Source organism: Arachis ipaensis, chromosome B05, assembly GCF_000816755.2.
Source record: "Arachis ipaensis cultivar K30076 chromosome B05, Araip1.1, whole genome shotgun sequence".
NCBI lineage: Eukaryota > Viridiplantae > Streptophyta > Magnoliopsida > Fabales > Fabaceae > Arachis > Arachis ipaensis.
In genome coordinates this window covers 104,458,847-104,470,555 of record NC_029789.2, presented here as the reverse complement: position 1 = coordinate 104,470,555, position 11,709 = coordinate 104,458,847, and the positions used below count along the sequence as shown (strand labels likewise).

Genomic DNA, 11,709 nt, shown 5'->3' with positions numbered 1-11,709 from the left:
TTAAGGGGATTGACCAAGGAGGACAAAAAATCATTAATGATGGAATTCTCATTTTGATCAATCTCCCTCATATCTCTCTTTCTCTCCTCTGGTTCACATACTTCCCTTTCTCCCTCATGTTTCACTTCATGCTCTAACCCTTCTTCTTTCCCTTGTGGCTCCATGCTCTCCTCTTCTCTACGTCCTTCAATTGTTCTCTCACATCCTCCAAGAGGAGTGTCTTGATCGGATGAGCGTAGAAGAACCAAGCGGTTCACCGCTTCGGCTATGGTAGCCACGAATTGCCCTTTAGTTCTTCGGAATCCTTCTTGCTCTTGGAGAAAGGCTTGAAGGTCTTGATCTTCTTGGGGCAAGGGTTGGGGAACTCCACAATGTGGTAAAAGAGGAGGTTCATAGTTTGGGAGAAGGGTGGTATATGTGGGAGGTGACTCATGTTGGTAGGTATCTTGAGGTAGTATGTAAGAATATGGTTGTTGGTATTGGTGTGGTGTTTGAAAATGTGGTGATTGAGGGTTATGTTGAGGGTAGGGGTTATAGGCATATGGTGGTGAAGGTATGTAATAATTGTGAAACCCACCATATCCTTGAATTGGGTGTGCATATTAGGGAAAGTTTGGCTCATTGTCGTATAGAGGAGGTTTCTCCTTCCAAAATAGATGCTCCAATCCCATAATGTAATCCAAAATTGAAGTTATCAATTTCTCCAAAATGATCACAACTAAACTCCAAACCAAGAGGGTGATAACTCATAGAGAAAATAGAAAATAAAAACCAAAGACATCAATTAACAAAATAAACAAAATCCTAATTACCAACAAAAGCAAACAAACAACCAAAAAGTATCTATTCACACTATGGACATATTTACAATAACCAAAATTATAACACTCATGACGCTAGCTCCCTGGCAATGGCGCCAAAAAACTTGATAGAAGGAATTATGCCAATTCGAAATTTTATCAAAATAAGAATTGCTTCGTCGGTAGCATAGTCCAAATCGGCAATGGATCCTCTCAATCAAAGTTTAATATTTCTAATTCAATTCAACCGAGAGTAATTAAACCTCGCGTCGTCTTCCCTAGGAACTAATGCCGACGAGTGCTTAAGATTGGTTGGGAGAAGCTAGGGGTTTCAATGATGAAAGCAAACAATAAAGAGATAAAAGAACAAGACAAAATTGCAATTAATAAACTAATGAAGGAATAAAAGAACTATGTATGTAATATGGAAAAGTAATGCTATAAACTGATGAAAAAATGGTTCAAAACATAAATGAAACCTTGACTTGGGATGAGTTATGGAATTCCTTCCTTGCCATAACCACAACTATGATAATTATAATGGATTAATCTCACTTAGTCAACCCTTAACATCGAAGGATAGGTCAAGTGAGCATAATTGTCATTAATCCACAAATCCTAGTCAACTTACCAAATTAATTGGTAAAAAACTATCATTAGTGGAAACAATAACAACTAACAACCCAAGAATTATCACTAAATGTTAGAAATTATGGATTTAGTAATCCATATACTCATTTTCCCCAAGCTAAGGGGTGGAAATTACCCAATAATCACAATTGACATTTCATCGAACACATAATGGGCATAAACATAAAACATGGCAAAATTGGAAAAATAATGAAAGTTATGAACCACAAATGATAACAAGCAACCAAGACAACTCAACAAACATAAAATAAGCATCAAAATCAAATTCAACAACTAGAAATCAAAATTGCAAAACTATGTATATATTGACAAGAGAAATGAAAATAGATGAAAGTGTAGAACAAGTAATGTAATCAAAGATGAATTAAAGGAATACTTACAATGAGGTAGCTAAATCCAAGATCAAAATTGAAGTATAAAATGCTACAAACCCTAATTAAACCTAAGAAAATTTTAGAGAAAACCTAAACTAAACTTCCCTAAAACTATTCCTAAAATGTATTCTCTACCTAATTCTACCTAATAAAGCCTAATGAAAAACTCTCCTTCTTTATATATGATGTTTCCCCCTTCAAATAGCCTTTGATTTCAGCATTCAAGCCTTCAAAAATGGGCCAAAAGAGCCCCAAAATGCGAGTCCATGTGACTTTTTAATGGAGGCACGCACTGGGACCTGTGCGTATGCACAGACGTGTGCGCACGCACACTCTGCCAAAATCTCTTTCTGTGCGTATGCACAAGAGGTTGTGTGCACACACACTAGGTGATGCTTGAATGGATGCGCGACGCTGGCTCTGCTCTGATGGTTGTGCGTACGCACGCAGGTCTGTGCGTACGCACGCATCGCTGTGCTCTTCTCCTTTGATTCTTCATACTTCCTCCACTTTGCATGCTTCTCTTCTATTCTCTCCAAGTCATTCCTACCTTATACATCTGAAATCACTCACAAACAACATCAAGGCATCGAATGAAAGACAAATGGGATAAAATTAATCAAATTATGCACAAATTAGGAGGAAAGTTCAAAAGCATGCTATTTAAGGGAATAAGTGCAAGTTTATATGATGAAATCCATTCAATTTCAACCGAAAATCATCATCAAATGAGGATTTGTTAGTGGCACAACTCTCTGGAAAATGTACCAGAGGTTGCAAAATTCGCGATTGACGCGTGTGCGTCGCCCACGCTTGCACGTGGGTGTGCCAAAAGTCAAGCGACGCGTAGGCGTCATATGACGCACACGCGTGGGGTGAGATTGTGCCCCTCGCACAGAGGTATCGTAAAAATCGCACAACTCTCTAGTTTTTATACTAGGAGTTACGGACTCAGCAACCGACGCATATGCGTCGCCCACGCTCACGCGTGGGTTGCGTTATGGGCTGTCGACGTGTACACGTCGTAGACGCGCACGCGTGGGAAGCATTGTGCTCCCATCACAGAATTGGCACAGTCCCAGCACAACTCTCTGGTTTTTGTACCAAGAGTTGGGAAAACGCATCGACGTGTACTCATTGTCCACGCCTACGCGTGGAACGACGTTTTTTTTACATGAAGAAAGGCAATTTTAACACATTCTTGGCAGGTATTCAAGTTATATAGTCAAGAAAACACTCACAAATTCATGCAATACTTAAAATGAAGCATTTTCTTCAACATTATCAATTCAACCATACCAAGATCAATGAAACCTCATGAATATCACACAATTCAATCAAAATCAACAAAACCTAGCATACCACAACAATTCAATCAAAATTAACAAAATCTAACATACCTAAACAAACTCAACAACATCTAGCAATCACAAAATCCAACAAGGTTCCAAACTATACGAAGAAATTATGTACAAGGAAGATCATACCATGGTGGGGTGTCTCCCACTTAGCACTTTTCTTTAACGTCCTTAAGTTGGACGGTCAAGAGCTTAAGCTTCTCTTCCTTCCAGTGCATCCTCAAGTAGGAACACCTCCAGCTCCTTTGGTGATTTATAACCATGATACTTCTTTATCCTGTGGCTTTTCACTTTGAATGTTGTACCACTTTGAGGGTGGAATAATTCGACCACACCATAGGGCTTCACCTCCTTCACCCTAAAGGGACAATCCCACCTTGAAAGGAGCTTTCCGGGCTTGAATCTGAGTCTTGAGTTGTAAAGAAGAACTTTGTCACCTTCTTGAAAATCTTTCTTCCGAATATGCTGATCATGAAATGCCTTAATCTTCTCTTTGTAGATCCGTGCATTCTCATATGCCTCCATTCTAAGACATTCAAGCTCCTCTAGTTGCAATTTCCTGGCTATACCCGCCTTTGTGAAATCCATATTACACTACTTAACCGCCCAATAGGCTTTATACTCAATTTCAACCGGGAGGTGGCATGCTTTTCCATAGACGATCCGAAAGGGACTCATCCCTAACGGCGTCTTATAGGCCGTTCTATATGCCCACAATGCATCTCCTAACTGAGAACTCCAGTCCTTCCTTTGTGGATTCACCACTTTTTCCAGAATGTGCTTTATCTCTCGATTGGACACCTCCGCTTGTCCATTGATTTGGGGGTGATAAGCGGTTGCAACCTTGTGTAATACCCTATATCGCTTGAGTAGTGCTTCTACCTTCCTGTTGCAAAAGTGAGAACCTTGGTCGCTCACGATTGCTCGTGGCGACCCATAGCAGCATACAATATTATTTCTAATGAAGGAAACCATAGTATTAGCGTCATCAAGGCGGGTAGGTATCGCTTCCACCCACTTTGATACGTAATCAACCGCTAACAGAATATACATAGGTCCATTTGAGTTAGAAAATGGCCCCATAAAGTCTATGCCCCAAACATCAAAGATTTCACAAAACAACATTGGTTGTTGAGGCATTTTATCCTTTTGGGATGTATTTTTGGACTTTGGACATTAGTGACATGACACACAAAATTGGTTAGCATCCTTGAACAATGTTGGCCATCAGAATCCGTAATCCAAGACCTTTTTAGCCGTCCGTTATGGGCCAAAGTGGCCGCCACACTCGGATGAATGACAAGATTCAAGAATGGGTTGGAATTCGAATTCCGGGACACATCTACGAATTACTTGGTCTACTCCCCTTTTACACAAGTGAGGGTCATCCCAAATGTAATATTTGGAATTACTCCTCAACTTATCCCTTTGATGTTTTGAAAAGTTGGGAGGGAAAATTTTAGCAACCAAGTAGTTCGCCATTGGTGCAAACCAAGGAAAACTATCCGAAACAGCATGCAAGCTATCCAAAGGGAATGAGTCATCAATCGGAAATGGGTCATATTTAAGATTTTTTAGGCGGCTTAGATGGTCCGCAACTAAATTTTGTGACCCACTTCGATCCCTAATCTCAATGTCAAACTCTTGCAAGAGCAAGATCCAACGTATGAGCTTAGGTTTCGACTCATTCTTTGTCAACAAATATGTTAAAGCTGCATGATCCGTGTATACCACTATTTTGGAGCCTAGCAAGTAAGATCTAAATATATCCAATGCATGAACAATAGCTAAGAGCTCTTTTTCTGTAGTTGTATAGTTGGATTGTGCCGCACCCAATGTCTTTGAGGAATAAGCAATGATGTAGGGAAGCTTACCATCGCATTGTGCAAGCGCGGCACCTACGGCATGATTTGATGCGTCACACATTGACGATGAGAATTTTATGTATGGTTCGGAATTAATCAAAACAAGAATCAATTCATTAGTAGCATAGTCCAAACCAACAACGAATTCTCTCAATCAAATGTTTTAGATTCAAATTATAATAACCGAGATTAAGAGTACTTCAACCGTAGGTCGTTCTCCTTAGGACGCAATTGGAAGTGTTTCTCCTTCGGTTGTGAGGAAAAGGGGTTTGGATTAAAGAACGAAAGATTAAAGAAACTAAGAAATCAACGAACTAAGAAATGAGCAAAATTGTGAATTAATGCAAGTAAAGGGGAAACAAGATCAAAACTAGCGAAAATATTAAAAATGCAATAAAAGGGCCTTGACTTGGGAATGAGGATCCAAGGAATCCTATCATCGCCATAACCACAACTATGGTAATTATGATGAGTCAATCTCGCCTAGTCAACGCCAACTATGGAGGAGTAAGTCAAGCAAGCATAACTGACCTTAATCCATAAGTCCTAACTAACTTACCAAACTAGTTGATAAAAGGCTAGCGTCAATGGAAACAAGAGTCAACTAACTACCCAAGAATTACCACTAAATGTCGGACATTATGACTCTAGTATTCTAGGAACTCAAACCACAAGCCAAGGTGGGAAAATCTACTCAAAATCTAGAGTTGTCATTTTCACAAACACCTTGTATGCATAAAAGTAAAACATGGAAAATTGCAAAGTAAAATAGGGAACTATAACCAACTATCAACAAAACCAAACATAAACAAGCAATCAAATATAAAGGAAGCATAAAACTTAAGATTCATTAATCAAAACTTCAAGTAACACAAAATTGCAAATATGAACAAAGTAACTTGAACCAAAGGAATTGAAAGTAAAAGTGCTTTAATTAAAGAGGAAATTAAGAGTACTTACAATTGAAAGAGTAAAAATCCAAAATCAAAGCTTGCTATAAAATGCTACAATGGAAATTGATAAACCCTAAGAGAACTTTCTACTCTACACTACTCCTACTCCTAATTACTATGAAAAACTATCTAAGTGAGCCCCCTTTGATATGTGTTGAATCCCCTTATAGAGCACTCCAAATTCAGCTCCAAGCCTTCAAAATTTAGGCCAAAAGCCCTCAGAAAACGCACAGCACGCGTTTCATTAACAAAATCACGTGCAGGGACCTATGCGGACGCACACATGGAAATTCTCGCTTGTGCGCACGCACACTTCGTTGTGTGTGTTTTTCCTTGTTTTCTTCATGTTTTCTCCCTTGTACATGCTTTCTTCCACTTTTGGCTATCCATTCTTGCCTCCAAGGCCTGAAAACACTCAACAAACATGTCATGGAATCGAATGGAATACAAGTGGAATTAAATTGCTCATTTCAAGCACAAAATTGCATGTTTTCACATTTAAGTCCAAAATTAGGGATCAAACACAAAAGTATGCTATTTTGGTGCTTAAATGTGAGTTCATGTGCTAGAATCCATCCAAATTGAGTCAAAATATACCATCAAATATGGACTCATCAATTCTCCCACACTTAAATAATAGCATGTCCTCATGCCAAACCAACAAGGAAAACAATCATGGGGTAAACAACTTATTAAATGCAACTACCTATATGCATGCCAGTATGTATATACTATATATATCTATTTATCTATAGTTTCCTATTGATTTAGTGAAAACAAGCAATCAAATTCCAAGCAAGATTATGGACATGTAAGGCTAAGCAAAGAATTAGCTCAATGTAAACAAAATCTAAAGAATTGATTCAACTCATAAAAAAGAAGCAACTTGCAAGAATGCATGATAAGAGATGTGGAAACATAGAATTGAGTGATCGAACCCTCACTAGGTGTGTATGCACTCTAATCACTCGGTGTCTAAGGGTTAATTACTCAAGTCACCTCCTAATCATGCTTTCAAGGTTTTGCTTTTTATCTAACAATCAACAAGTATTTGATGTATGTATGCAAGTATTATGAGGTCTTTTAGAAGATTGTAATGGGGTTGGGGTAAGGGTAGGATGAATATATAGCTAAGTGGACTAAAAGATTGAATCTTTGATTAGCTTAAGTATCCAACTCAACCTATATCAATCAAATCACAACAAATACATTCTAGTATTACTTCTTTTCACACACATTCATGCCTTAGTTTCTATTCAAAACACATATGCATTTCTTATTCATTTTTTTGTCTTTCTTTGTGATAACTTTTGTCCTATCTTATTACTAAATTTTTTTTCTTTGATTTTATTTTTTTATTTCTTTTTCTTTCTTTTTTTTCTATGACAGATGCATACGGTTAAAGCAAATTGAAACATGAATGTGCACCCATTTTCCAAATTTTTTAATAATTACCCAAAACAAAATTTTTTTCTCTACCAATGCTTCCCAAAATTTTCCCCACACTTAAATGACGCACACATCTCAACCTAAGCTAATCAAAGATGCAATTCAAGGTAAATCATGGTCTTATGCTTAGGGTTTTGATGTGGTTATAATTAGAACAAAGGGGTTTAACAAGCTCAAAGGGGTTAACAATGGTAGATGCAAGGGTAATGCTATATGGGTGAGTAAGCTTAATTCAAAGATGGCCTCAATCATGCTAAATGCAATCACAACATCAAATATTGGAAATAAAGAATCAAGCAAAACCAAAATCACAATCATAGAAGAGGTATATCACACAATGAACAAAATTAGTGGTTAAAAGGTGTAACCACTCATTTAAGCTCAAAAACTCACAAGGTATTTGCTCTTTCCTCTTCTATGTTCCATCAAGAAATCATTCAAGCAAGTTTTAAAAACAGTTTTCTAATCAATTCAATAGAATTCCCTAAAAACAAAAATCTTGGAAATCTTTGTTGTTTTTCACCAAAACTTATTTCCATATGTATGTATGTATGTTGTGATGGATGCAATTTTTCAAAAATTTCCTAGTTCTTTTCCTAATTTTCAACAATGCAAAAATTAACATGAACACTTAGGACAAAATTGAACTAGGTGCTATACTATTCACATAATTCAATCATAACTTCTATCTATAAAATATATACTATGTATAAGATGCAAAAAATGCAATAACTATGGATGAACTAAGATGCTTATATATATACTAGAAGAAAGTGCAATGCAACAATAAAAAACACTCCAAATATCTACAAGAAACATAATAAGAAGAAACAAAAATAAGGTGTAAAGTATTCAGAAAAGAAAGTTTACGCCCCAAAATGACGAATCCTCCCCCACACTTAAGCGTTGCACGGTCCTCCATGCACGAACACAATCCGGAGAGAATGTCTCTCAAGAGGTCCACCTTCATTTGGCGGATGCGAGGGCTTGGGTTGTGTGGAGATCGTCAAGTTCTAAGCATTCTTGGCATCTCCATCCTCGGTGTTCTCCTCCTCCCCCGGCTCTTTGCCTTGACGTCTCATCCTCAAAAAGAATGGAGAAAGTATAATTTGAATCATAGGGCAAGTAACACAAAAGGGTAAAGGAGGGAGCAAATAAGCATCTAATTGAGGAAGTTGCATAGTGGTGTGGAATACACATAACGGCCGATTAAAGTGGCATCCACTCAATCAAAAAGTGAGAATGAGTTCCTCAATTAAATAGCCTAAGATGCAAGGAAGAGATAAGTGTCATTCAAACACATGCAAACTTAGGCAATTACAACAAGAGGGAATTGAATGTAGGAATTATTGGATATTGAAGTTGTGTAAGTGAAAGAGCAAAATTAATATAAAATAGCACAACCAACAATAACCAATGCAATGATGAAGAGAACTACCTATTCATCCTTAAGAATAATCAAATAATCACATGGGAAGGTGCTTGCTACAAAAAGTGACAAGTCTTGATAAGAATCAAGTCAAGTCAACTCAAACAAATGCAAAGCATTAACAAGGAGCAAATACCTTGTAATGTGATTATATTGACTTAAAAATCATGATGAACAAGCAATTCCATTCAATTTACTAAATTCAATATGTACTTGTTAAGAATTTCACCAAACAATAAATTAGATATCAATGTCTATATTCATTTGGTGTTAGCAACTCAAAGCAATAAACAACAAGTACATTATTGAAATTCCAATCCAAGATATCTTCATAATCATGATTAGAATGCCAAACAAGGGTATAGTCCAACACACATGGTCGTGACAACACATGCATTAAACAAAAAGTTCATGTAGGCATTATGTCAAACACATGGAGTGCAGTGCACATGTTCATCAATTCAAGCAAAAATTCAAACATCAACAACCCATAAATGAAAAATTTGAACACTTGTAATGCAACAAGCAAGCAATTAAGCAAAAGTTAAGCTAAATAACCAAAGTTAAATAAAGAAAACAAAAATTAAGCAAGCAACTAAGTGTAAAAAGGAAGATTAAAACAAGAAAATTGAAAAGATGAAGGATGGAAAAGAAAGGGATAGGCAACAGTGGCATTTGTGTTAGCCCCTGCGAGGCTCACGACGACGGAGTTGCGCCGGAGAAGAGAAGAAAGAAAGAAGAGATAAGAAAGAAGAAGAAGAAAAAAAGAGAAGAGAGAAAAGACATGTGCGGACGCACAAAAGGGAAGATGAGGGGTATGCACGCGCACAGCAGCATGCGGGCGCTGCGAGCAAAGGATGCATCGTAGCCTGTGCAGATGCACAAGGCCATGTGCATGCGCATGGAAGGAAGAGGGGGGTATGCGTTCAAACGCACAGGGGATGCGTGCACTGCGACCAGGGGGGTCACCAAGTTCTGTGTAGGCGCACATATTTATGCGCGCGCACAGGTAACTCTCTCTTTTTTTAAAAGGGGACGTGTGCGGCCGCACGCATGGTGTGCGGATGCACAGAAGGAGAGAGGGAGTAGTGTTCCCACGCACAAGCTGTGCGCATGCTGGGAACAGAGGGAGTGTTCGAGGGTGTGCATGCGCACAAATAGGAACTGAAAAACAGGGGAACTATGCGGACGCACAAGGCTATGCGTACAAACGGGTCTCTGTTCCTACAACAAAAATTTTACCTCTAAGGCATCAAATATGACATTCAAAACAGGTTTTCAAGTCCCAAATCATCATAAAACTCCCAAAAACACATTATTTCACTAAAATTACCTAACAAAAATCAAAATAAAACCAGCTAACCAAGCAAAATAGCCAATTATTCATGAAACAAAAGGTAAAAGAGAGAAAGCTAGAAGGATATTACCATGGTGGGGTGTCTCCCACCTAGCACTTTGGTTTTAAGTCCTCAAGTTGGACTTTTGAGTGAAGCTTGTGTCATGGTGGCTTATGCTTCCACTCATCCTTGAGTTGCCACCCATGTTTGTTCTTCAAAAATCCTCCGGGATTCCAAACGAAGTACATTAAGCTCCTAAGCAACCTCAAGCAAGAATTTGGGATCCAAAATTATTGGTTGTAGACATGTATGCCCGGATCCCACACTTTGGTTCCTCTATCATCCTCTTGTTGCCTTTCACTTGTGCCCTTGGATGAACAACCTCTTGAAGCACCTTTGAAGCACCCACCCAAGCGTTGGACTCCTCCAAATTGAGCCTTGCACCACTTGTTCCTTGAACTCTTTTGACAACCAACACCAACTCCTTCACTATTCGACATACCAAGAAGCACTTTAAGTTGATAATCCGTTTCCAAGAGAGCAAATTGATGTGGCCTATGAAGCTCATTGAAGAAATTGTTACCCACTCAATTTGTCCTTGGGGGTGGAGTTATTCTATTAAGCTCTTGCACAATTGCTTCCACTTCTTGGGTGGTCACCTCTTCCTCACCATCCTTTTTAAGCTCTTCCATATCCCTCTCAAACTCAAGAGTAGAAGGTTCCTTAAGATCGTTGAAGGGGTTGACCAAGGTGGACAAAAAATCATTGATGATGCAATCCACTTCTTGATCAAACTCTCTCAATTCTCTATTTACCTCTTCTGGTTCACTGGCTCTACCTTCCTCCTCATGTTGCAATTCTTGTCCTAATTCTTCTTCTTCCCCTTGATGCTCCATGTTTTCCTCCTCTTTACACTCCTTTGATGATCCTCCACCTTCTTCAAAGGGGGTGTCCTGATTGCTTGAGCGTAGTGAGGCTAAGCGGTTCACCGCTTCGGCTATGGTAGCAATGAACTCCCCTTGTGTCCTTCGGAACCCTTCTTGCTCTTGGAAGAATGCTTGAAGGTCTTGTTGTTCTTGGGACAAGGGTTGGAAAACTTCATATTGAGGTGGAAAAGAAGGTTTAAAAGTTAGGAGGAAGGTTGTATAAGTAGGAGGTGTGTCATGTGGATGAGGGTATTGAGGTGGTGTATAGACATTTTGGTTCCATGGATGTGTATGGTGTGGTGCTTGAAGGTTTAGTGGTTGAGGGTTGTGTATGGGGTATCCTTCATATCTTTGGGGTTGATATTCATATAGGGGAGAGTTTGGCTCGTTGTAGCATGAGGGAGGTGTTTGCCATGAGTGTTGCTCATACACAATTGGCTCCTCCCTTAATTGGTTCTCCCACTCCATGAAGAAATCCCAATTTGAATTCATCATACCCTACAAAACATTCACAACCAAGCTCCAAGAAACAACGGTGATAGCTCATATAGAAAGTAGGAAATAAAA

General features: G+C 38.6%; 1 protein-coding gene across 1 annotated transcript; it reads right to left on the bottom strand.

Annotated features, from left to right (window-relative positions):
* Positions 3,376 to 3,771, bottom strand: LOC107640827. The gene has a single exon (XM_016344329.1). It carries the CDS (start codon positions 3,769 to 3,771, stop codon positions 3,376 to 3,378), a length of 396 nt encoding a protein of 131 aa, XP_016199815.1.